Source organism: Tachysurus fulvidraco, chromosome 7 (assembly GCF_022655615.1).
Source record: "Tachysurus fulvidraco isolate hzauxx_2018 chromosome 7, HZAU_PFXX_2.0, whole genome shotgun sequence".
NCBI classification, from domain to species: domain Eukaryota; kingdom Metazoa; phylum Chordata; class Actinopteri; order Siluriformes; family Bagridae; genus Tachysurus; species Tachysurus fulvidraco.
Genome location: NC_062524.1, coordinates 9,638,862 through 9,664,800, shown reverse-complemented (window position 1 = coordinate 9,664,800; position 25,939 = coordinate 9,638,862). Strand labels below are relative to the sequence as shown.

Below are 25,939 nucleotides of genomic sequence, written 5' to 3'. Positions count from 1 at the left end.
GCGCATTCATGCAGATTTGATTAATGAGGTGTCATTTATCTGAGGTGGAATGCAGGCCTCGTTAATGAGGTACATGGGAGACCCCTGCTGGACACCTAAGGAAGTACAACTGAAAATTCACAATAAACAAAACAATATAACTTAACACTTAGGAAGAATAAAAAAGAAAAAGAAAAATAAATCATTTGCATAGTCGAGGATATAAACATGAAAAAAAGAAATAGAAATCCAGAACTGTATGTCATCTGGTTGCAATTATTTGAAATATTGGACTGGAAATAGTCTTGACAAGTTGACAACAATCACTCCATTGATTAACTATTGTGTGAATATGGCATCATAGTGGCACAATACTGTACTGGAGGCTTCTACTGGTTGGGGGAAGGAGATGGGGATGAACTGGCAACTCTTATTATTACTAGTTATAAACATGCATTTCTGTGATGCCTTGTACTTCACTTGAGACCCATCCAAGGTGTGTTTGTGCAACACGCACTAGATCTACAGCAACCCTAAACAACTGCAGCTACTAAAGCTAAACAAATCATTAAACAAACAAATGAATGAATCACTAATGAATCAGTGAATATTATGTGAATTTTCGAAGTGGACACAAAATTACCTTCTCCCGACTACTCCACCTCAGCCAAGCAATTCTTTTTTCTTCTGCTTCACACATTCAATTCACATTAAAACAGATGGACTGATAATTATTACACCCCTTCCTCCCTCTAGTGAACAGACAGCTTTCACAATACTACAGGCACAAGGCACGATATCAAGAGTAGCTCAGAATACTGTATTTTGAACATCCTCAATGATATAAACCAGAAGGAAAAACTCCTACTCATTGACAATATGATGTCCACAGGGAATTCTTAAAGCCCCAGATACTTTCATTTGCCTCATTACCTCAGGATAAATTATAACTAGTCCATTTTCAAAATGGCACACAGAGAAACCCATTAGAGTAGCGAGATGCCTCAAGGGAATAAACGTCCAGCTCAACTTCCAGGAACCGTCTCCATTTCAACCCACACATCCAGCCATATAGAAAGGAATCCTGTTTATTAGATAAATAACAAAGTTAGGAATTCCTACAATCATTTTCTCTGCTTTTTTTCACACACTATTATATTCATATACTCAGATATAAAAATATAAAAACACACAAAACAAACTCACAGAAGTTTAACACGTTGAGATACTGTATCGGTTAAGAAGGGTTTGTCCGGTTGTTGCATTACAGAAAGTGTAGTGTTGACATTTATATTCTAGGAAGGTTAAAGGTTACAGTTCATGTAAGTAGTTAATATACCATAATTAGTGACTTAAGCATTAAACTACCGAGTCTAGTCTTGCAGTAATCTGCTATTTTAATGGTGTGCTCTGATCTGCATTGTGTAACTAACTGAAACATGTGGTGACATGCCTACAACAGTAGGAAAAATACCTCAGTAAAGAACCTACAATGACAAATAAAGAGTTGTTTATGAAAGTCTCTGGTAAACACTGTTCCTCTGACATAATCTTAGCTATAAATTATACAGCATTAGCTTTTCCTTTTAAAGATTCGGATACTGAGACAATTATGATCATTCGGTTTTGTAACATTAGAGGTTTTACGTTTAACGATACTTCATAAAAGTCAAGTGCACGTCGTCATGCCGTCCGATAACACGTGTTAGATGAGTAGTGAAGGTGTGGGTTTCTTTCCAGGCCATGCCTCCTTGGCGTACTTCTTTTTGCGTGGCTCGTTCATAGATTCGGCTGTGTACGATCCGGGGGCAGGGTTTGGGTTCAACGTGACTGCTGGCTGTGATGTCGGGGTAAAGACGTCCACCTCCGGAGCCGGGTTGGGGAAAGGTAGAGGGAGGCCGCTAGTGATGGCCGAGCCTGCTTGGTGCTCGTTGTCCTGGGTGCTCGCCTCATGACTGGCAGGGGGCAGGTCACCGTAAAGACCTGTCCTGAGGGGAAAGTTCTGGAAACGACGTACCATGCTGTCTTCTACACCAAGAGCACCTTCAGATTTCTTCTTCTGTAATGAGAATGTCAAGGAAAGAAAACCACAGAAGGGTAAGTGCAATGACAGAAGTCAACACAGAAGTATGTAATTCTATTCCCACATAGAAAGCTTGACCACTCCTGCCTAATCACAAATGTTTTTGCTTGTACTGGCATGTAAGATTTATTTTTGATGAACTCGACACCACACACACATCTAAAAACTTTGGCTTTATGTTTGACCAATCACGAGTTAATCTGGTCTTGTGAGTAGTGATAATTACTTGAATGGACTCTCAAATAATTATTTCACATTTTAAATGATTTACTGTCTCAATATTCATAGACATTAAAAAATTTCTGAGACAGATTGTGCTTGTGCTCCTGTCTTGTGACCGACTCAAGACCTCTGTCACTTCCTTTAACCTGAAGACTATGTTTCAACAGTGTGTTACTCTACAAATCCTCATCTATGAATACAAACAGGTCACTGTGTAGATTACTGAATATTTCCATCACATTACAAGTAAATGTGTTGGAGGAGTTTCTCTCTGAAACGTGATATCAGTCACATCTGTTTTTCTTAAATTAAGGTCGACAGTAAAGACTATATCTACCTTTAAGGGTACGACTGCAGTCTGTACCATGTTTCTGAAACGGCCAACCGACGGGTCAATATCCTCTGAGGACACAAAGACAGAGAAGAGAGTCAACAGTCACATTAATCTGATAAAATGAGAAAAAACATCATAAAAATTACAACCAAAACATGCCACTTTCATGTTTATGTATGTGTGTGTGTGTGTGTTATTGTATATTATGATGCAATAAATCTAAAATATAATATAGCTAGAGCTCTAACGTCAATATATTTGCCAGGCTGTGTAAAAGCTTATTAGGATCAGTGTAAACACTTTATTGACCACATATGGATCAATAATGTGTATTGTTATACTATCAGACATACCGAGCCGAGCACAAGCTACATGTACTGTTCGAGAATAATTTCCTGTCAAATAGGAAATAGCCAGTGAATGTCCAGAAATGGGAGGAAAAAGAACGGCACATTAATTTACAAAAATGGAGTAATGAAGAAATAAAGTAGAGATGCGTTTTTGCAAGGACACACACACACACACACACACACACACACACACACACACACACACACACACACACACACACACACACACACACAGAGCCCTGTTTGTCTTGTTTGTTGTTGTTTTTTTGTTTGTTTGTTTGAATATGATTATTTCTTAAGACTCCGATATTAAATGATTAATTTCTACATTATCATCTCTATCTTCCTATGTTCCAACGTCTCTATGGAAACTCGGTGTTAGAAGTGAGATGTGTATTAATAAGCATTGTTCTTCTCTTTGCTGTAACACTTCAGAAATACCGTACGTGTATATGGTCCCGTCAATAAAGCTTGTTGGATTGAAAAAATAAGTACAACAGAGTTCAGTACTATTTATGGCATTGGATTATGACCTTTAAGTGAAGATGATCTGATGATTTGTCTGCTGAACTGATTCAGTGGTTTAAATCTAGAATTTTTAGTTTACTTGACAAATAAAACTATTATAAATTATTTTTCATTTCTATCTGCATTTAAAGTATAAATAAAATGAGGATAATTATCCAGCCTTAGTGCTATTAAGCAGGCAGGCTTGTGTTCTGTGGGATTATAATGGGATTATAAGATCATTAAAATACTGTCTGAAGTTCACTATTATATTTGTGTTGGGTTTTTTTTACATACCAGGGTTAATGATCTCCTCATCCTCACTAAAAGACACTCGAGAGCTTCTCCGCTTCCTCTTGGTTCTCTGGATGTCCAGGTTGCCTTCCTCGACGGTCAGAGTAGATATGCGCTTGTTGTGTGCTGTGTTGAACTCAGTCAGGTTCTACGAGAGCATTAAAATAAAACCAATACTTTTATTATGTTCCATCTCTCAAGAGAAAAAAAATCCCGTAGTACAATGAATATATTTCATGTTAAACAGGAAAACGAACATCTAGCTCGGTCTCTTCTTCCGGTAAACCGAGCAGTCCTTTCAGCTCTTCGTCCTCCACACCGCTGTCACCAGCTGTAGTGCTGGGCTGTGTCTGTGGCTTCTCTCTCAGCACGTACACTCGTGTGGATGCCCCAAACGACATAGTGGAGTCGATTGGTACCTGCTGAGGTTTATGTGACTCCAGGCGAATTCTGCCCAAGAAAGTGCCATGGGCTGGAAAAGAAAAAATATGAACAGTTACAGAAGTGGCTTGTGAGCATAGATGTTGGTGGAGCAGGACAGCATCAATTTACATAAAACAAAATGTCCTCAAAGCTATCACTTGCTTATGCTTCGCACTGCACTGTGCGGCACAGCGCTGCACTACTGTTGAGAGAGGAATTTGAGTAACCACAGTTATGAACTGAAACTTGCCTGAAAATCTCAGGCACTGATAAAAGAAGAAGAGCGAGCCAATTGTTACTTACATGAATAATTGGGTGCAATTATTGGCTTGTCTAATAAAGTGGCCAGTAAGTTTAAAAATGGAGCTCTATGGGCATCAGCTTTCTGCTTAACTGCATATGAAAATAGTTTTATTATTTACATTTACAGCATTTAGCAGATGCCTTTATCCAGACTGACTTACATTTTTATTTCATTTTATACAACAAAGAAATTGGGGCTTAAGGGCCTTATTCGGGGGCCCCCTGCTGAATTTTTCATTCTGATTGTTCTGTAATAAGCACTGAAAAAGTAGAAAGTGCAAAATTGGTCATGAACCCGACGCTACAAGTAGATGAGGACAAGGACACATTTCCGTATGTAATGCTTTGTAACTGTACTGTATTACGACTGTAAATAATGACGCATTCACTCGTTCATAAATCTAAATTGTGTCAATAGTGATTCGTCATTATTGAGAAATTGAAATTTTATTTTTATGAGCTTATTCTCAACACACACACATATTGACATGCCTGCTTATCTCCCACAGCAAAGTAAACTAAAACTAGACCTTGTGTAACTATAGATGTTGGCTGTCAAGGGCGAAAAATGGGTTTCACTGCAAACAAATGAGTTTTCTAGACCTAATTTTAGCCTTCAGTGAAGAAATTGAGGCCTGTTCTGTTTCTCAGCGCTAGTGTCAGAATGAACACTTACTGCTGTTGAGGTCGATGAGGAAGACCCTCTTGAGGTGCCGGTGATAGACGAGTGCTGCATGCACACGTGAGCATGACTGATGGTCTATCGTGAAGTCACAGTGGTCCGGGTTCCTCCCAAACAAGTAGAACTTTTTCTCATCGATGATTAGTTTCTGAGGATAGAAACTGTGTTAGATATGAGAAGCACAAGCAGACCAGCCACTGGAAGTGCTTTCTAGCTTCAAAGATGTCATAAGATTTGACCTCACTAGTAGACACTGGTACTGTAGTAATGGACTTAAAGTGCTGGATCGGAATCAGAGTAGATCTGACTTTTATTTCAAACCTATGCTAATTATATAACATTGTTTTTTAGGCATGATGTAAACGTGAACCACAGATTTTCCTAAATCAAGTGTTAGCTTATCATGAACTAATATCTAATATCTATCAATTGCTTGATTGACAACGAGAGGGATGCGGGACAAACTATTTTTATTTAGGAGTTAAGTCTGTAATAATGATTTATGGGATTTATGCCATGTTTTCTCCAAAGGATGTAACCATTTTAACCCTTTGAAAAACATAGCATGATTGAGTAAATAATCCAACATGTTCACTACACCTTTGACTGTGTTACAGAGCAACTAGAATGAGCTGACACAACCGACTGATAGGATACTGATACGCTCCACGAATCTACACTCTGGAATTGAAAAATATCAACCTTGCTTCTTCGTAGCATTCTGTCATTGTCTGAGCAGTGCTGCTCGAAAAAAGTTCGAAATAATCTGCTTTTTTAAGACGTTTGCTGCCAGAAAATTGTGGATGTCAAGAAGAGTCTCTAAAAAATAAACAAGCTCAGCCAGCAATCGGTATCAGCCGTCTGCCATCGTGCCGATACTCAGAGCTCTACATCATATTCAGACCTCAGAGATAAGCACTTTCAGAAGACAATAATGACAGCTACATTCCAGGAGAAGGCTCCATCTTCTGGTCATGTTTGTTACTTAAATAATGGCTGTTCGTGTTCTAAACCTGTCTAATCTATTGAGAGGAATTCATCGGAAACGTCAAAGCGAAGAAAATATACAACGTTCTCGCAAAACAGCAGCAGAGATGCTGATATATGCCTGAAAAGACAATACAGTATAACGTTCCCTGGTGCTTAGTTTCAGTACTCTCATGCTCAAAATGCATTCAGCCAACTCTCACAATCCAGTCTGGTGATTTAACAAGCAGTTCTCTTTTTGGCGGAATCTTACCTCGATCAACTTGTCTCCTTTAACTACATCCAAATGGAGTCCTGGTGGTGGCTTTCCTGCCCTGAGACCAAGCAGGAAATAATCATTAGTGTGAAATACATGGTCGGTGTTAGGTTTTGCACTCCTGTCAATCTGATGATAGAAGATTTGGATCAGCGTCTGATCCACCACACGGCATTGTGGAGGAACTATACTAAACTATACTAACTGAACCATATTCAGTGTACAGAAGAACCTTCAGCAGGAGCCTGAGACCACCGAGGTGCTCCACAGGAAGTCATCCCTCACAGCTGCTATCAGATTCGACAACATCTGGCAGAGTGAGATGGAGTACTGTGTCTGGGCAAGGGTGTTTTTTTGTTTTTTTGTCTTTGGCTGTACTACAGGCTCTTCACAAAAAACAGAAAACTTCAATATGCATATGCTTTGAAATTCAACACACTGTAACTTGGAGGTTCTTTCATTATTTTGAAGACTCAAGCAGCTTCACTCTGGTCACTTGTAACATAACTTTTGAGTTAGGATAATAAATTACTTAACTTCTTATTTAATTACTTTTGTATGTTTCGTTTTGTTTGGGGTTTTTTTCCAAAGTCTGAGACAACATCGAATATCTGGAAGCACTTCAATGAATTGCTCAATTCATTGTTCAATATATTGAATATTTATTGTTCCACAATCAGCACTTTTTTCTAGGTCACAATTCAAATATAAGCAAATGTGCGATATTAACCATATTGACTACTTCTTACACAATCTCAGATTTTCTTCATGTCTGATCTCTCCTACAGAAGCATGTGTTCAGACAACACTGAAGGATTTGATTTAAAATGAATCATAAGGCTTTGCACATACTAACATGAAGTTCGAGTGTACACTATATTACAGCAATAAAAAGGATAGAAATACTAAGAAACTCATGTAACTATTTCTACTATAGATATTTCAATAAATATAAATATTGGTCATACTGATTCTACTTTTCACTTAAGTTGCTGTTATGAATACACGGTAATTAAAACTGCAAAACAGAATTATGTGATTTTTGTAACAAGGTCTGTGTGTGGGTGTGTTTGTGTAATAATAAAATATAATTTTATTTAACAATTTTCTATAAGAAATTTTCTATATTTTATATTTTATAAAACATTTTATATATTGTGTAAAAAAAAATTCTTCATAAATAGAAGAAAAATTGCTACAAAATATACTGCGTATACATTATTTTATATGTAGACAAACACAATATTCTATACGCTATTTTCTATATTCTGTAGATTTTTTCTGTTTAGTATATTACATTATGGGTTTTTATTTTGTTTGTTTATTTATTTATATTTGCATTTTGCAAAATTAAAATTAATAATAAAATTAATGCATTAATTTTAATATTAAAATGTATTAATTATTAATGCAGAAACCAAAAATTAGCTTTATATAACCTCATATCCAGTTCCACAGCTAACTGTACTGTACTGATAAAGTCACATACACACACACAGACACACACACACACAACATGCACACACATATATAGACAGATATATACACACACACACATTCACATATATAAAAACAAGCACGTATACACACACACACACACACACACACACACACACACACACACACACTCCATTAAACCTAAAGCATTGCAGTTTGTTGACAAAGTTAACACAGCTGACGTGCTTAAAAAATCTAATAAAATAAAGTAGTTATATCTATACAGTGACCATGTAAACATGTCAACACTAAACACGGCGTCACGAGCTCACCAAGACGGACAGTCAAAACAGGGGGCGTTTGCGCTCGGAGTCGCCGCCATCTTGCTGTGGCGCTGCAAAGAATTCTGGGAAATGTCGTTTACTGCAGCTCTAGCGATGGGAATCGTAGTTTGTACATAATTCGAGCTTTAGCCGTTTCGTTCAGCAGTTAAAACAATAAAATGTCAATAACAAAATCACTCAGTTTCACGTTAAAATATCTAAAGTCGTTTCATTTGATATTACATTCACTGGCCACTTTAATAGGAACACCTATGTGCACCAGCTTATTTATTAAAGGCCAAAGTAGCAGCAGTGAAGCCATGCAAAAATGTACATATACATAAGTACATGTATTTATACACACACAAAAATTATAGATAGATAGATAGATAGATAGATAGATAGATAGATAGATAGATAGATAGATAGATAGATAGATAGATAGATAGATAGATAGATAGATAGATAGATATGCAATGACAAAGTTCTATCCATCCATCTATATATTCTTTCCATCCATCTCTCTCTCTTTCAAAAGAATGAACAAAGGTTACCATAACTAAAATAACCATTCTAAGCGGAAAAGCATTGAGCAGAGAGGAATACAAAAAAAAAATGTAAAAAAAACCTTCAACCATCACTTTCACTCACTTTTCTTAGTTGCATACGTATGCAACTAATTTAAAATCACTTTAAATATACATAAAACAAGACAAAATACGTAATGTTTTCTTTATTACACCAAATATTCAGATAATGAAAAAAAAATGAGTGTAAGAACACAAACACCTGAGAGAGCAAAACAAAACACCGAAAACAAATGGATTACAGATTCAAATTTACAAATCAGTTTTTACAATGTATACAAGAATATACTTGAATATACAAGGACAGACAAATTTGTTTTAATTGTCTATTAGAAACAAAAATAAAAGACTGAAGTCACCAAATGACTTTAGCCATTAGTGCACTTGAAATGGTAGTCATCAACTGTGGAAAAAATGTGCCCTTCGTTTATAAGAAACTGAAGGCAATTCCTACAACACAAAAACAATTATTTGGTATATATCAAATGCATTAATAAATGAAACAAATTAAATGAAACATTGAGAATATACACAAAAATTAAACATGAATAAAAGAATGTATAAGTGCTTATAACAATCAGTAGTTTCCATCTAAATGAGTTACTAGGTTAAATCATCTGTTACAAGAGCAGGGAGTTTTATTAACCAAGTATAATATCCATTCACAGCTAATATTAAAATTCTATACTATTCCACCTTTTCACATCAAAAGTCAAAGGAAAAAAAAAATTGTGAGATAAATTAAGCCTCTACCTGATGTCATAGGAGGAGAGATATTTGAGCGAATTTCTCAGGCACTGCATACTGATGCCCTCCGCCAAAGGACACCTCTTAATCAAAGTATATACCTACAGAACATTTCACGGTTATACAATATCTACATTGCTAGACTTCATATCTGTCAAAACAAACCTCAACAACAAATGACCAGTCTGGTGTATTCTAAAATAAAATACACCAGACTGGTCATCTAGAAAGCTTGTCAACCTACCTGCTTCTGATTGGCTGTGAAACCAATGGTGGCTGGGTCACTTGCATATGATGTGTTTATCTGGAACAAACACAAAGTCATTGGCTTTATAACTGTTACAACAATAACAACATAAAAGCCAAGATAAAGAAGTACATTATAGTCATTATAGTGATTGTGCAAGGAAATGGGCCAGCCTCCATCTGTGCATTAATTCCAAAGTCAGTTCTCACATATTTAAAGAGAAAAAAAAGCAATATCAAATATAAGTGCAAAATAAACAGTATAATGTATAATGTGTGTGTATCGGTGCAATTAAAGTACTGCATAAATGATTAAATGCACATTATCATCTTGTGCTTGATAATATTATGAACAGCAGCTATGCTAATTCTTCTCCACTTGCTTCTCCTTTTCTAACTCGGGATACCCTTCAGCTCTAGTTGTGTTCTGCCTCATGAAGATTCCGGACATCCGAAGAGAAGCTGCCATCCCCTTGAGGACTTTGAGGAGAACAACCTCTCAATCAATACACAAAATAACATTCTACATATGCTGCATCTTCTTCATTAAACTTTTAAAGGCTCCAGCATGGAGGAGTTTGTGTTAAATCTATAAAGAACTCAGATGTCCTGCAAATTTATATGAGTTGCTTAGGAGATCCTTGTTATCCTGGTAGCACTAATAAGAGGAAATATTGCACATATCCAAGAATAGATAATCACAAAATGATTGTAGATTTAATTGTATTTGAACAGACATAATTGATTTGATGCAAAGTGAATAACTGCACAGTTAGGAGCTGAGGGCTTTGCTCCCCAAAGCCAGATTGTGGGAAACTATTAGCCAGTAGCCCAGTCACAGTAAGTTCATTACATAACACAATAAAGTAAACAACAACCAAGTGGTGTTCAGTAACAGTGTATCATGACACCACCCTCACCATACTATTTGAACTGCTTTCGCTATCCAGATGGGCCTGAATAACCTCCAGCATGTGTGACGTGATCTCATTAAAGTCATCCAGACAGCGGATGTTGAACGCTACCATGGATCTGTGGTGCTGACACAAGAAAAACTCAAGTCAAAAATTGCATATATTCATACCGGAGGTATTGTACCATCTTTATTGTAATATAAGCTGCATGATTGACTAGACATAACAGCTATATAAAAGGGATAAATGATAGATGTACAGTATGTGGCGTACAGCGCTAAAAAAAAATTACAAGCAACAAATACACCTGAAAGGAGCGTAGGCTTCCCACAGCTTTGATGTATGTCCCAGAAGGAATGACACAATGATTCATATTGACATCCTGCTGGGGAAAGAAATATGTTACTCTGAGAAAGACGGAATATTACATAACTAACTGTGGTTTTCTAAACTCCAGATAATGCATACATAACAGCAAAGTATCACAGTTACATATGACACAGTAATTATAATTAATTCTGCAGTCACGCAAACCATCGTACCCTGGAACCATCTCACCAAGTTCTTGCTTCCAGCAAAATGAAGGCATTCAATTTCCCTGCTAAACAGACAGTGAGAATCACCTATATGACAACAATGTCATGTGGAATATGAAACAATTTAGAAATAACAGCAGAGGGAATTAGGGAAAATAGGGACTTGCCTCTATTTAGGGACGATTGAGGACAGACAACAGAGGACAGAGGAACACCCCCACCCCAATAAATAGCTTACATTTATCTTATTTATGCAACTGAACAGTGCTCAAGAGCCCAGCAGTGGCCATTGTTGGTCCTGGGATCTAATATCACAACTTCAAAAATCTTATGAACATTTTAAAGTGAGTTCCAGGCAAATAAGGAACGCACTGCAGCCTAAACATCATTGATCATTGCAAATAATTTTCTGCAGGGAGAAAAAATATGCAACTGTCTATACTTGGAACCCTGGCACAGAACAACCCTGGAGAATTTCCTGCTCCTCTAATGAAGAGGTCTCTGCCGAAGTTGTACACTTTCAGCTCCTGAATCATCAATTTTATGAACGATAACTGGAGCCAGGTTATGCCTAGAAAGTATCCAGACATCCTTTTTATGCTTATCATTCGGTAGTGACGACGTAGCTGGTGATATCTTGCATGAACACACATTTTGTAGCATTGTTCTTTTGGCTAACCACTTGTCATGTACTGTGATAAAATGGGGGAAATCCAACCCAAGTGAACAAAAACAACAGATCTGTATTTGGAGGAAAACAGATTTCAGCCCCAGTAAATCCAGCTAAATTACCAGACTCAGTAATAAACATGTGGTATGTGGAGGGGGAAAAAAACATGCACTCGTGCTAGTGGCTATGCAACCAAGGCCCTGCTTTTGGTTTGATATCAGATGTGAATACAGAGATACATGATAGAGAGAGATAAGTGCTACCTACTGTGCAGATAGAAAAAAAACACCTTGCAATTAGCACAGTAAGCAATAGCTAATATCGATTAGAAATGCTAAAGAAAAAAACAAATGCCAACAGACACCATATCAAAAGCAGCAGATTCTTTCAGTGCATCATTTTAATAGCAGTCCCCAAATCCATGGTTTGATATGTTTGTGTCACACTCACAATTTTACAAGTTTGTGTGACACTCAAGTTTGATGGTCATGCACAAATTTAAATGCATGCTACAAGAAAAATTCAACCAAACAGTTTTATATCTGCTGCTGATAATTAGAGCGTATAATTAAACGCTGCATGGGTCCATACAAAATTAGAAAGGCTATTTCTTCAATACAGGCTCAAGCCCAAGTGTACACTTGAATACAAATAACCAAAATGTGCCAGTAAAAGGTTTTAGAAGAAACTGTGGCTCACTCACTCACTCATTTTCTACCGCTTATCCAAACTACCTCGTGTCACGGGGAGCCTGTGCCTAGCTCAGGCGTCATCGGGCATCAAGGCAGGATACACCCTGGACGGAGTGCCAACCCATTGCAGGGCACACACACGCTCTCATTCACTTACACAAAGAAACTGTGGCTATGTATGCAAATAGTTTACTAGGATTTTTTTTACCTCAACATTCAGCCACAGTTTGATATCCATAGGGGGGCCGGTCATATCATCCACAGAATACACAAGGTGTGTAAGCGTCGCTTTGGTCCTTCTGATCAAACCCACCACAGTCACCTGTGTAAAGAGATTGTGATGTACCTGTTTTTAAATCTGTTAATTTTTTTTTTTTTTTTTACTAGAGGTCCAAACGTTCTCCAGCATGACAATGCTTATGTGCACAAAGCAAACTACATGAAGACATGCATGGTGTGTTAAGGTAGCGTGAAAGAACTTGAGTGTTCTGCACACAACCCTGACCTCAACATCACTCCTACGGGATGAACTGAAAGTCCTTCTTACCCAACATAAATATCTGATCTCACTAACGCTCCTGTAGCCGAACGAACACAAATCCTCACGGACATGCTCCGGCATCTAGTGAAAATCTTTCCAGATGAGTGGAGCTTATAATACCAGCAAAGAGGAACATCTGGTATGGGATGTTTTAACAACCAGATATGGGTGTGATAGTCAGGTATTTGTAAATATTTGTCTGTATGGTACGGTGTAGTCCAAAAAGGGGTGCTGTCATTATAAAACCAGACATTTACAATACACGGTTGTGGAAATGTAATTCATTAAGGCCATGTATAAGGATGTTAGAAATAAATCACGTATGAAAAAGCTCGTTGAGGATGAAAAGTGTAGTCCTAAACACTTGTTTTTCATTTCAAGAAAGCTTAGACTAAGTTGAAATTCAAATAATGAAATTTCAATGAAATTTGCAAACACCTTAGTATTATATATATATATATATATATATATATATATATATATATATATATATATATATATATATAGACTGACCTGGTTGAGCTCTATGTCTCTTATAAAGAAGGAGTCTCTGTGTTCTCTGGCTGATAGGAGCTGAGACACAGTGCATGGCATTACACGTAGTATCCCTGCTGTCTGAAGGGGCAGAAAAAAATGAGATTAATCCGTTAACATCATGAATTCTTTAGCAGAAACTCAATAGACAGGTTGACAAAGTGGAACTAATTACTGAAACAATTAGGGGGAGGGGGCTCATGGACCTAAAGGACACTAGCAGTACAATAATAAAACTTACCTTTGGCTTAATTTCATTTTTCGACGATGAAAATCCGACTGGTGAAGAGCTATACGCGTTACCTACATGAAATAAACACAAGTCTGTTCTTTTTTGTTGTTGTTGTAAATACTAGCGTGAACTCGGTAACAGTGTTTATGACTCAGGCTTCATTGGATCCAATTAAAAGATGAAACATTACAATTAGACCAAAGATATCGTACCTTGGCTTCCCATGATGGATAATCACAGAAGAGGGCTAGAATAGCCATCAAAACCAGACAAAAGATTTTGATCTGTATTTATCGCTGACCGATATCCTTATTTTTGCTAGTAATGGTCGATTCGTGAGCAATCGATTCACCTTGGTTGACTCTTTTTAATAGAACCGATTCACAAGCTCGAATCAGAAACGCTAGTGGTGAAAGTGTGTATCTGCACATGTGGTAGTTTATATTTACACTAGTTTATATTTTTTAAATGATATAATACAATAAAATGAAATAATATGACACATTTTGGCCACAAGTGGTTCCTTCTGGTTTTCTCACACCTCCCAAAATAGGCTAGTAGGTGGCTTGGTTAAGAAAGATTTCCAAACTGCATTCAGAGGTCCCATCCGGTCCAAAACTTGGCGTGCCATCCAGGATGTAAACCTGCTTCACATTTTATTTCTGGAATAAGCTCAACATCCACCGTGACCCTGACAGTTAATCTTGTTAAGTACTTGGTCATTAATTCTTGTCTATAAATAATTAAGAGGTTTGAGATTTTAAAAATATATAGCCAGTCTTCCATGATGTTATAATTGTGACACAATCTTTTCAGAATCAGATAATAGCAAACTGAAAAATAATTATGAATAGGGCAATTTAATTCACTTCATTATCCCTAGAATGTGAGAACTTAGATATGCTTTAGTCTTTAATAAAGGTCTTTATGGTGCTAGAAAAATGTCCAGAAACCTGGAAATTGTGCTGCTCAAGTTTGTCCAAATTCCACCATGGGCAGAGAAACAACTCAACAACTGGGCAAACCAGCTTACTAAAAAATTTGGAAACTTTTCAAGATCAGGAGAAACACAATATTATTTAATAACTGGAAGTAACACTAAACGAAAACATGATTATCTGAAATTTTTGACGTGTATGTGAAAATGTGCTAAAATTCTCCTTGCTTATGTTTTGTAATATCTAATTTTTCTCACATACAGTATAACCCCAAACCTATGAAGTTTTGGGTCTGACTGTAACCCGGAATGGTGAGAAAGGCAGACGTTGACTTATTAGCGTCATCTGACATATCAGTACCTCACACACATCATCAGAGCTTACAGCAGCTGAACCAGATGGAAACTACACTTATATTTGTGTTCATTTAACAGTGTGAATGAATGGATCATTTTTTTATTACCATGACTTATGAGATTTATTACAAAGTCATTTTTGCGTTTTGAACTAAAACAGATTGTTAAATAACGAGCGTTAAAGTGGTTTGATGAGAGAAAGGAACAAAGCTATTAAAAACTACTTCATCTCTAAAGCCAAGTATATGATCCTCTGACCCTGCCTTATCGTGTCTAAGGTAAAACATGAGACACTTATAACGTGGTCATACAGCAAATGTTGAATCAAAGGTAGAAAAGTTTCCCATTAGCTGAGTAACATTTCCCATTATGACAGAAGGAGTTACCAGGACAAGTCAGAATTAGTTATAATTTGAGGGCAGTCTATTGCAACACCCTTCATTTTACTACTTTGCCAATTTGGTGTCACTAATTAAGAAACTCCAATTTCACTCAAGTCCATTTGTTTTTATTTATAAAGCCCAACAATAAATTACACATTTACAGCCTCTTGTAAATCTCAAATCTCATAAAAATACTGTACAACAAACAAAAAACGGTTAGTTTACAAACAATCCACAAAGTACACCAGTTTATCGACACGTTTCTTCGATGTTTGACGTCAAGCAAACAATCAGACGAGATATGTTAGGTGTGATTGTGTGAGCAGGGCACAGTGAAGGAAGTGACTTTCTCCTGTACATCAACTGGAAATAATTCCTGTATCATTCTTTACTGTATATACGAATTACTTCAACTTTATATCAAACAGCCCACTAATTCATGCAGGTTTCCACCCAAACAGGGAAACGACCAAAGTGCTTACATTGTGGCCTGCTTTAACTTTACACCCTTTTCATGTTCTGTCCGTTTACTCACATCTCTAACGTGGTCAAGGACATTCATGTACAAATATGAACACAGATTAAGAGAGCTTGAGCTGCCTCGAACACAGAGTTGAAGGTGCTTTTCCTGATATTCCAGTGCTTTTGGCATAATATGGAGGACATACTGGGCCAGTGTCTCACACTGTTAGCACCTAAAATTGGTTGAGAAAGGCAGCTTTATCGAATGAATGCATTTTATCCACCAAATGGTTGTAATCCAGTATTAGACTTAACCCTGGTAGTGACACAAGCCTTTAGATCAGAGGTGTCAAACATGTGGCCCACGGCCTGGGATCAAAATAAATAAAGGCTCTGTGATTTTACTTAAAAACAGAGCGATAAACCCGCTGACAAAATGTTTTACCTTGTCAATACCAAGCTAAAACATGACACTACAACCAAATATAGAAAAAAAAATGGATCTGTAATTTTGAATATTGATTTTCTTTCTTTTTTTTTGGTATAGCCCATTTGACTAAACAGAACAGCCCTGTGACCTAAAATAAGTTTGACACCCCTGCTTTAAATGCTATAGAGGTAGCTGATTGGTATTTCATAAGTGACCCCTGTGTTCCCTGTATAAGATTTGTTTCTTTATAATGGTAGGAAACCAAAGAAAAGTGGAATTTAACAATGCTCACATTTTTAAAGCACGTCATAAGCACATCCAGAGGCTATATCCGATCATCGTACATATTTCACAACAACCAAAAAGAAATCAAAACTCCTACGTCCTAAACTTGACAGATTTACATATTAAGTACTGCTTGTCATCATTCATTACAAAAGAAAAGAAAAGAAACACCACTGTTTATAGACTGGACTTCAAGATCTTTTCTTCTGATCTTTTGTGTGTGTGTGTGTGGTCCATTTACAGTATCTACACGTGCAAAGAAATCAACTGAAGATGTAAACAAAAGGGCACAAAAAAAAACACACTTTCCATCCAGATTAAAGGGCATGAAGTCAAATCTTTCTAGCAGTTGGTTGGAAAAGTTGAATTGATTTCCAATTTAAAGACTGCTGAAATATCGGATTTGAGGAACACCTCGCTGATGTAGGTGTCCTTGGAGCTTGTGCACCAAAGATCGGTCCAATCCATGGAAATAAACATAACAAAAATCTTTTTTTTTCTAAAAATAAAATAAAACGTCTGGTGTTTAGCCACCATAAACACCAGCTGTAAAAAATTTTATACACGACCTATTACCTTCTAGTGAACACTCTTAGAGGTCGATGGTGCCTTATTTACCAGTTCTGTTTACAAGTGTTACTTAAGCATTTAAGTACATATACTTAAGCGTTAACAGGGCTAGTAGTCTAATAATTGTAAAGACCGAGATGTTGATAAATTACTGATCAAACACGAACAATAGGCATCATATTAAAAAGGTAGGCCATAAAAGCAAAAAACCTGTGTGTGTGTGTGTGTGTGTGTGTATGTGTGTGTGTGTGTGTGTAATGAACAACTAATGAATTAGTTGTTTTAAACCAGAGAGTCAAGGCCATTGTTGTCTTAAAAGAATAAATAATGTGCTTACAGAGGCAACAGGATACTAAAATAAGGCATAAGTCTGGTCAATGAAAAAGGCAAATCAGGCTACGTTCACAATATAAACGTTTCTGAACGATTCTGTTTTTTTTGTTCAGATTGAATCCTTCTTTTATCGTTCACGCTGATAAACACGAATCGTCCGTTTTTGTCTATTATGTCCGAGTTTTGTTAGAATTGATTCCCCAAAAGCTGACAATGATATATTTATTAATATGCACAAACATATTAAAGAATACCTGGGAAAATATATGTTGTTTTTTTTCCCCCCACATTAAGACAGAATCATACTTGTGTCACTACAAACTTGTTCTGTGAACGTAACGAGGAGCTTCAGCGGTATTCTGGTGATCCAAAACCACTGGTACGACAACACTGGATTGGGAGTTACGCATTCTGGTGTAAAGAAGTGGATGTTTTAAAAGATGTGAACTCAGGACTTTACTGGTTTGAAATAAGTTCACCAATAAAAAGGCTACCCTGAATATCTGCTCCAAAAAAGTATTAAATATTAATACTTAAAAGTTGTAACTTTGCAGCAGGGAGACGGCACTTGCTACGGCGAGGTCCGTGGACTCTTTAGTCTCGGTACAAGATGCTGACTTGAATGGCATTTTCAATCCATTTTCAAAGCCTTTTTTCTTGGTGATGGCAATTTAACAGGCTTAGTGTTGGCCTGACAAGAGGGGATTACGGCGAGGGAAAAGCGAGAGTCTGAGGTGTGTCGAGAGGTTCTGCTCGTGGTGGCATTCGCGGCTTTATATAAATATATCCCACACAGTGTACAAGTGTGGGTGCTGGTGTTAACCGAATGTCACCCTGAAGGCAAAGATGCACGTTTACAAATATATACACACTTCAGTTCAGACAGGACACACGAGGAGGCTGTGCTGTTCAAGGTGCCGGGGATAAGTGCTGTTGGCTAGGAATGTCAGTTCGATCTGGCTAAACAGCAGCGTTTTTGTCTTCAAATTGACTTTCAAGTTTGCAAATTCAAGTAATGGCAATGGTGCAATGCAAAGCAGCCAACATTCTCAATGAACAAATTTGTTTTTTGTTACGTTCTTTTTTTTTTCTATCCCTTGAATAAACAGACTGACGTAATCACAATCTGGAACAAGAAAATAAAATTGTACATTGTAGAGAGGAGAGGGCAAACACATCGGTCGATGTAGGAGTCAGGTCTCGCTCATTGGGAAGCTCAGCTGGAGTATAATGAATAACGAAAACTGGACCGTGGTGAATACAGTACATGGAAGAGCTAGGAACATTATTCCTTCAGAAGTACACTACTCACGCTGTAAACGTGACTCGCTGGGCCGAGGTTAGGCCATCTCCGAATGTCATTCATGAAGCAAAGGCTTAAATCAACAGTTGACCCTTACTCTGGGTTTCTGTTTCTTTAGGACATGATTTCTTTCAATGCATCAAACCTGGATGAGAAATCAGCTCTCAGGGGTTTTTTTTCTGCCCCTGTGACGCCCTGACAAGTGACAAGTACTTCCTTTGCCTGCAAATCTTCATCCACGGTATTCCTGCGATTCGCACTGAGAAGGAAAAGAAAGTGAGTAAATGTTTAACAGAAGATAAAATATACAAATTGTACAATCCTGAGAAACTAATACAGTGAATGTTAGCGTTGAGGGTTTGAACATGTTCCCCGTGTTTGGGTTGCATCAGAGGTTAACCTTAGCACCATGAGCTGAAGCAGGCAAAAATTGTAGCGAGCTTCTGGAAGTCGAAGTGGACAAAATCATTGTTCTCTACAAAAGCTGGAAGCACCGGAGGAAAACCTGTAAGTGGGTATGTTTTGCAAAGCAGTGTGCGATTCGCCTGATTAAACCTCTGTGCTCCGTGCGAGTGCCAGTATGTTTAGCTTGAAGACAGAAAGTAGCAACTGTGTAGGATTAGGACCACAAACAAAGACTACTACATGCGTGTGAATCAGCAGCTGTATTTCAGAGTGTGGCGTAAAGTTCCTCTGTGCTTCTCACACCCATATAAAGTCACTAAGGTATGTTTACCGTAACAGTTCGCCATAGTTTATTTACTGTAGTAACACAGTCAACCTTACAGTACTGCCCACTTATGTGTAGATGGAAGTAAGTAAGAAAAAAGAAAAGAAAAAAAAGACAATATGTATTCGTTTGGTTTGATGGTAGGATAAAGAGGGACAAATAAAAAGAGGCTTTCTATGTACCTCCTTACTCGTGTCCCTCTGGAGGCAATGCACACCATTGTACAGCGTAGATAAAATGTTCTTCAGCTAAAAGCGCAGTATACCTCATAAAGCATTACTCACTTTTGCTTGTGAACAAAAGAGGACGAGGACCAACACCCGCAATTATGTCTGTCACTGTAAAAAGGAATAAAAATAAAAAAATTCTATTCACATTTTCTCTGGACACTCCTCACGTGTCCCAGTCCAGCTCCCTGGAAGCGATACGGACCAGTCTGAGCTCGAGCTCGAAGGCGTCGGGTCGCTGCCGTGGGTCAGCCGCCAACATCTCCCTGATGAGCCGCTTCATACCGGCACTCATGCTTTTCATCCGTGCTGGAATCAGCAGCTCCATGTTAGGGTTCTCGAGCAGCGCCTCGCCCAGCGGAACAATGACCTCGCCGTGACGCACATAGCTGCCCAGCAGCTCACGCTGTGTGCCGGCTTCTACGAACGTGAGTCGCTCCACCATCGCCCAGATGATCACGCCCAGCGCGAAGATGTCTGCCTTGGCCGTGTAGCAGCCTTCCCGAGCTTCGGGGGCCATGTAGAAATCAGTGCCACATGCTGTAGACAGGAAGCAGCGTTCAACACTCGCCGGCTCGTCTGGGTCCAAGCCTGATGCTGAGCAAACCTTACAATATAACAAAAAATATTTCTTTTAAAAATTTAGTGTTCCCTTTACTTTGCAAGCAAGAGGACTGTTTAAACATTCTGCTATCCATCTTTTGAAAGACGCTCCTACCTTACTAAGGCCAAAGTCTGCCACCTTAAGCGTGGGCTCGGCCGGACCTTGAGAGATCAAGATGTTGTCGGGTTTTAGGTCCCGGTGGATGATGCGATTGCGGTGCAGGAAGGCCAGCGCACTGCCCAGCTGCAGCATGAAGCTGGCATTGGTGCGGCGGCTTGGTTTGCGCGAGAGCAGGTAAGCGTTCAGGTCGCCGCCGTCACAAAAATCCATCACGAACCACAGGTAGCGGGCACAGCGCCCGTCGAACGCCAGCTCTCCTTTCAGAGACGTTTCCACTAGCTGAGAAGAAAAAATTGGCCAATGTTACATGTGTGCTTCAAGTCATTTTTAGAAGTAAACTTTATCTATGGAAAATAAGGTGAGTAGTGTACTAGATAATAAGTGTGTACTAGTTAATAAGTCTTCAATAAAAAATTCCAGGTGAATTATTTCTGTTAGTGACTTTTTCCCCCAATATCTATCCTTTTCTCATTTTAGAGCCATGGGTATCATCACTGTTAATTAACTAATTGGATTTATCCTTTGTTTAATTAATAGCTTTTGTTTATAGTTCGTCAAAGTAATTCTAATGTCACGCATCCGGTTCTGAGTTCAAAACCGCTGAACTATCTAAAATCTTGTTTACAAAAAGACTTAGCGCTCACTTGGCGTGACAAATCTGCCTGACAAATTTCACTACTTAAGAAGCAACTTGCTTGTAAATAGACCGTAAAGCGTGTTGATCGATAGCGATGACGGAATTTGATCCGCAAAAACATTAGCCGTACGTCCGTCTTGTTAACGTTTGCTAGTTGTGGACAGGCTTGGAAAAGACAAAGCATCAAAAAAAGGCTTAAAATAAAAAGCAAATCAAAACAATAAAAAGGGATCAAGAGACAAAGAGCAAGAACAAAAGCATAAATATTATAATGTTCTGGGAAAGCAGCCAAAGTGAGCTTTGTAAGGCTTAACGAGGAGTTGGACAATAGTTTCGGTCTCGCTGAGAGACGTGCAGCAGCAGCAGCCTCTCGGGTACTTTCAGAATAACGATTATCAGAAAGGAACAGACTCTATACTTTGTTACATTGGTACATCGAGACTATTGTTGTATTGAGACTTTACTAAGTGTGCATGCTTCACTTTAACAAGGCTACCAGAAGCTCTTAGCTCGTGCGCAGGCTGGAGTACATGCAGCAAATAAAATGAAATGATCCTCCATGCATGGAGCATTGTCTCTAGAGAAAGGGGTAGATTTCACCCCTTCACGGTGCAGAACAATGTCGTTTATTAATCAGAACCGTTAGTGCCTGTTGCATGATGGTACATTTCACCACATCCTGCCGCAGCAAAAGTTTCTGTATCTAGCAGCCAGTTATCGAAGTTATTGAAATGGCTTTTGCAAAAATCTTTTTATTTTTATTTTTTTTGCATACAATAAATATTCCAATATGCTAGAATTAATTCTTTTTTATATATATACAGCTGCTAAGCTTAATCAGCGCTGTACAGAAAATGATATTATAGTGCGTATGTGAGTCCTGTTGGAATGTCTGTTACATATCTGGTATAAATAGTAATGAGCACCATCAGAGTTACTTATGTTCACAAACTGGAGCAACAAATTAAGAAGTTTAAGATGCACACACTATGAATCTAGCTGTATATTTTTTCTGTATAGCATAGTAACCAATAATGTCACTGTTAAGAAAACCAGGACAAACCTCTTCCTAGACACATGAAATGGCCAAGTTGTATTTTATCTTCAAATCATGTGCTTAAAAACCCAATACAATAAAAAGTGCAGAAGTGTTAGCCAATGTTTTTACACTAAACTGCCTCCAGTTTCCTGTGCTTGGGAGCATGCAACAGCACTAAATGCCCTTCTGGTCAGCCATCAGCAGCTGTGCACAAGATGTGATGTGATGTTAATCCAGCCTTTCTTCTGCATGACTTCAGCAGACTAACATACAGGATGTGTCGTGCTGGTGCAGAGTGTGAGGCCTTGTTGCACCAGTCCTGGGTTTCACAATGATGTCTGGATGATTAGTATCATGCAGCAGACTACAAAATTGGGGGAAATAAAGTCATACGAGTCCTAGATAAACACATTACACAGCCAAAGGTATGCTGTCACCTGACCATCACACCCATATGTGGTTTTTCAAGCACACAGTTGTGTCTGTATGGTGTAGCATTGAAATTTCCATTCACTGGAGACCCAAACCATGTTTCAGCATGACAACAAACCTGTGCACAAATTCAAAGAGTTTTGAATACATTTATTACCATTGCTACAATGTTTTTTCCCCCAATCTGGCCCACATTATGTCAAATATTAGAAAATGTACAGTATGTACAATTGTAAAGACTACACAAAGGTCAAGCATTGATGCACAACTTGGCCATTCACTGTGATTTCCGTGTCTTTAGATATTGCTCTGTCTCTAAAAGAACATCATGGTCAGACCTGATAACAAGTGGATAGCTGAGGCAGCCACTGACACCTGACCTTTATATAAGTGACGGTGTGACGGTGTCTCAGTGGACCGCTTGCAATCAGGGTATCCAGTTATCTATAGCATCCATCATCCAGTCCCTTGACTGGTATCTGGGACCCCTCATAATGCACTAACTACAAATGACTCCTGAAGCAACCTTCAGAAGAAAGCAGACGTTATATAATTGTAAGAAATGATCGTCATCTGTTATGTACATACCTCCAAGTAAGAAGAGGGGCCAAAGCCGTGGTTCATCCGCTGAGCCAGTCCGCCTCTCTGAAGCACACATTCCTTCAAGTGGATCACGTTAGGATGCTGGCTTTGGATGCTGCTGAGAGCCCAGAACTCACGAAGAGCTAGCTCCACGTTCTCAGGTGAGTGACAGCGGATTTTTTTCACAGCAACACGCGCGCCTGTCAGCTGCACCACGGCCTCGTACACCACACCGTAGCTGCCTCGGCCCACCTCTTGAATCAGCTCGTACTTGGCTTGACTGCTCACCATCCTCTTCTGTGGGTTTAACAGAGCACAATAAACATCTAAAACATACGACCCACCTAAAAAATATTTATAGGACGGAGATACGCTGCACTATACACGTTTTCAAGTGCAGTGTTTTTAAGCATATGCTATTAAATGTTACCACACAATTTCAGAAACGTTTCATAACAGAACGCAAAAGCAACCTATCACTGTTGTCCGATCCAGCTGCTTTATTTCTGTTGTCATGTCCCTGTTTTCAAACACCATCTGCATTACTGAAAAACAAAAACATCCAGTGAGTGGCAGTTTTATAGACGGAAACGTTTTGTTGTTGAGAGAGGTCAGAGAAGAACACCCAGAATGGTTCAAGCTGACAGGAAGTCTATGGCAACTCAAAACACCTGTTTACAACCGTTTTGCCGATCCTACTCTGGCCTCAGGTTCATATGGTCTTCTGCTGTTGCAGCTCATCTGACTCAAGGTCTGACTTCTGATACCTTTCTGCTCACCACGAGTGTAAAGACTTTCTGATTTACTGTAGATTTTCTCTCAGCTCACATCAGCCCCAGTCTGGTCATTCTTGCTCTGACCTGTCCCATTGACCACGCCTTTCCACCAACAGAACTGCAGGATGGTTTTTGTTTTTTGAACCATTCAGTATAAGCGCTAGACAAGAGTTTGCGTAAATCTCAGGAGATCCGTAGAGTCTGAAATATTTAAACAAGCCACTGACAACCATGCCACAATCTTCCCACATTTAATCACAAAAAACATGAAGTTACGTCTGCATAAAATGTCACAGAGCTTTGACTCAGTGTGGCATACTGTTCTTACTGCAATTAGAGAAACTAATGACTCTAAATTTCTCTGCTTTTGGGTCAAACTTTTCATCAAACGATTACTGAACATCGTACCGGGCCGAAGGAGTCATCAGTGGCCCAAAAGGCATGAAAAGTCACCACCTTGACTCAAAGATCCTAAAGTCTCCATTGAAAACTGACGAAACACACAAGAAAGAATCCATCAATATAACCTTTATTAAGTGTTTATGACTTCTCTGTTATTTATTGCTCTGTTATGCTACTCTTTATGCCTTCAAAAGCATTAGTGACTTTCCCCTGAAGACAGTTTGTAAACACAAACATGACCAATGAACTAAACTAAAGAAACAAATCACAAGCTCATAAATTGTATTGTGTTGTATTTATACATATGTTGTCTCCCTATGGCTGGTCTCTACACACACATACACCCTGAATAGACCATTCAACGTTGTGTTAAGCCACAACAATGTGGCACTTTTAACAAAACAACACACAGATGTCAGCATTTTATTCTGCGTTCTCAAAAAACACATGTTATGAATTTACACATTATAGGAAACGTAGCTAAGCTGCTGCTCGTTAGCTTGGCTAGCTAATTAGCTAATAACAATTAGCCTTTAGCTATCGGATAAACACTAACGGCAAACCAAGGTTATTATGGCTAATCTGACTCTTTATATGTTGTCTCGTCAGCTAACAAAGTCTGAATGTTGTTGTTGCTCAGTTAGCTCCACCATGACAACAGGCTAAATTTAATGCTAACTAATGTTGACAACTATCTAAACGTCCTGCCCACATGACATGAGCTACACCGCAGACACCTGCACACCGAGACAAAGAGTCCTGCGGCCTGCAGAGATCTAACACGCATAAAGGAGAGATATAATTACCTTTGTCAAGTTTATCCCAAATTCACGTGTTTCCTTTTTTGGCTGTTTCTGGCAGCCATTATACACACACGCACGCGCGCGCGCACACACACACACGTGTATGCACGCCTTCACGTCTGAAACGGGGAGGCGTGAATCAGTGTTATGTCTAAAAAGAAATCTGAGAGAAACACCGCCATCTCTCTGCAAAACACGCCAAGGAGCTTTAACTCTTTACTTCTTACTACAAGGAGAGAAACTGATGTCTCTATAATAAGGATTAATGACACAATGGACCCAAATCCAGAGCCATATCCATGAAAAGTCACTATCCTGACTTAATGATTCCAAAATCTGAAGAAATACACAAGAAAGAATCAATTAAAATACATTTAATGTGAGTGTTTATCACTTTAGGGGCCAAATCCTGTGTTATCTATTACCATTCATCATCGGGGCCTTTGGTGTGTCCATGGCAAAGGAGCCAGTTGTCTAATAATTTGTCTCTGGGTTCAGCTTCTGAATGATAAGAAATACCTTTAAAGTGAGTGTTTATCACTTTAGAGGCTAAATCCTCTGTTATTTATTACCATTCATCATCAGGGCCTTTGGTGTGTCCATGACAAAGGGGTCAGTTGTCTAATAATTCGTCATTGGGTTCAGCTT

At 38.5% G+C, this 25,939-nt stretch overlaps 3 protein-coding genes across 7 annotated transcripts; all 3 read right to left on the bottom strand.

Annotated features, from left to right (window-relative positions):
* Positions 1 to 1,053: 1,053 nt before the first annotated feature.
* Positions 1,054 to 8,286, bottom strand: ppp1r8a (protein phosphatase 1, regulatory subunit 8a). 2 transcript variants are annotated; one of them, XM_027164940.2, is made up of 7 exons: positions 8,190 to 8,286; positions 6,418 to 6,478; positions 5,172 to 5,325; positions 4,027 to 4,241; positions 3,773 to 3,917; positions 2,622 to 2,686; positions 1,054 to 2,038 (listed from the first exon to the last, which is right to left on the bottom strand). In XM_027164940.2, exons 1-7 carry the CDS (start codon positions 8,237 to 8,239, stop codon positions 1,685 to 1,687), a joined length of 1,044 nt encoding a protein of 347 aa, XP_027020741.2. In that variant the 5' UTR covers positions 8,240 to 8,286; the 3' UTR covers positions 1,054 to 1,684. The 2 variants fall into 2 exon arrangements, with proteins under 2 accessions (XP_027020741.2, XP_027020742.2); XM_027164941.2 differs by lacking the exon at positions 6,418 to 6,478 and having other exon boundaries at positions 8,190 to 8,254.
* Positions 8,287 to 8,898: 612 nt separating this feature from the next.
* Positions 8,899 to 14,340, bottom strand: LOC113654688 (replication protein A 32 kDa subunit-like). Of its 3 annotated transcripts, none has more exons than XM_027164955.2 (9): positions 14,092 to 14,319; positions 13,889 to 13,950; positions 13,627 to 13,728; positions 12,781 to 12,894; positions 10,982 to 11,059; positions 10,681 to 10,800; positions 9,759 to 9,818; positions 9,521 to 9,615; positions 8,899 to 9,217 (listed from the first exon to the last, which is right to left on the bottom strand). In XM_027164955.2, exons 1-9 carry the CDS (start codon positions 14,102 to 14,104, stop codon positions 9,136 to 9,138), a joined length of 726 nt encoding a protein of 241 aa, XP_027020756.2. In that variant the 5' UTR covers positions 14,105 to 14,319; the 3' UTR covers positions 8,899 to 9,135. The 3 variants fall into 3 exon arrangements, with proteins under 3 accessions (XP_027020756.2, XP_027020757.2, XP_047671641.1); XM_027164956.2 differs by having other exon boundaries at positions 10,982 to 11,056; positions 14,092 to 14,302; XM_047815685.1 differs by lacking the exon at positions 12,781 to 12,894 and having other exon boundaries at positions 10,982 to 11,056; positions 14,092 to 14,340.
* A 1,325-nt stretch (positions 14,341 to 15,665) lies between these two features.
* Positions 15,666 to 25,459, bottom strand: pdik1l (PDLIM1 interacting kinase 1 like). Of its 2 annotated transcripts, XM_027164980.2 has the most exons (6): positions 25,295 to 25,458; positions 23,784 to 23,855; positions 23,317 to 23,607; positions 20,615 to 20,899; positions 20,045 to 20,503; positions 15,666 to 19,198 (listed from the first exon to the last, which is right to left on the bottom strand). In XM_027164980.2, exons 3-5 carry the CDS (start codon positions 23,599 to 23,601, stop codon positions 20,063 to 20,065), a joined length of 1,011 nt encoding a protein of 336 aa, XP_027020781.2. In that variant the 5' UTR covers positions 23,602 to 23,607; positions 23,784 to 23,855; positions 25,295 to 25,458; the 3' UTR covers positions 15,666 to 19,198; positions 20,045 to 20,062. The 2 variants fall into 2 exon arrangements, with proteins under 2 accessions (XP_027020781.2, XP_027020785.2); XM_027164984.2 differs by lacking the exon at positions 23,784 to 23,855 and having other exon boundaries at positions 25,295 to 25,459.
* Between the last annotated feature and the right edge of the window lie 480 nt (positions 25,460 to 25,939).

Excerpts from the sequence above, each read along its gene's own strand:
- ppp1r8a (XM_027164940.2), bottom strand. The coding sequence starts at position 8,239 with ATGGCGGCGACTCCGAGCGCAAACGCCCCCTGTTTTGACTGTCCGTCT. Across the intron at positions 6,479-8,189 it reads TGTTTTGACTGTCCGTCTTG|GGCAGGAAAGCCACCACCAG; the intron begins GTGAGCTCGTGA and ends GCTTGGTCTCAG. Across the intron at positions 4,242-5,171 it reads CCTCATCGACCTCAACAGCA|CCCATGGCACTTTCTTGGGC; the intron begins GTAAGTGTTCAT and ends TTTCTTTTCCAG.
- LOC113654688 (XM_027164955.2), bottom strand. Across the intron at positions 11,060-12,780 it reads AACTGTGGCTGAATGTTGAG|CAGGATGTCAATATGAATCA; the intron begins GTAAAAAAAATC and ends TTCTTTCCCCAG. Across the intron at positions 9,218-9,520 it reads CTCTCCTCCTATGACATCAG|GAATTGCCTTCAGTTTCTTA; the intron begins GTAGAGGCTTAA and ends TTTGTGTTGTAG.
- pdik1l (XM_027164984.2), bottom strand. The coding sequence starts at position 23,601 with ATGGTGAGCAGTCAAGCCAAGTACGAGCTGATTCAAGAGGTGGGCCGA. Across the intron at positions 20,900-23,316 it reads GCCCCTCTTCTTACTTGGAG|CTAGTGGAAACGTCTCTGAA; the intron begins GTATGTACATAA and ends TTTTCTTCTCAG. Across the intron at positions 20,504-20,614 it reads CAGACTTTGGCCTTAGTAAG|GTTTGCTCAGCATCAGGCTT; the intron begins GTAGGAGCGTCT and ends TTATATTGTAAG.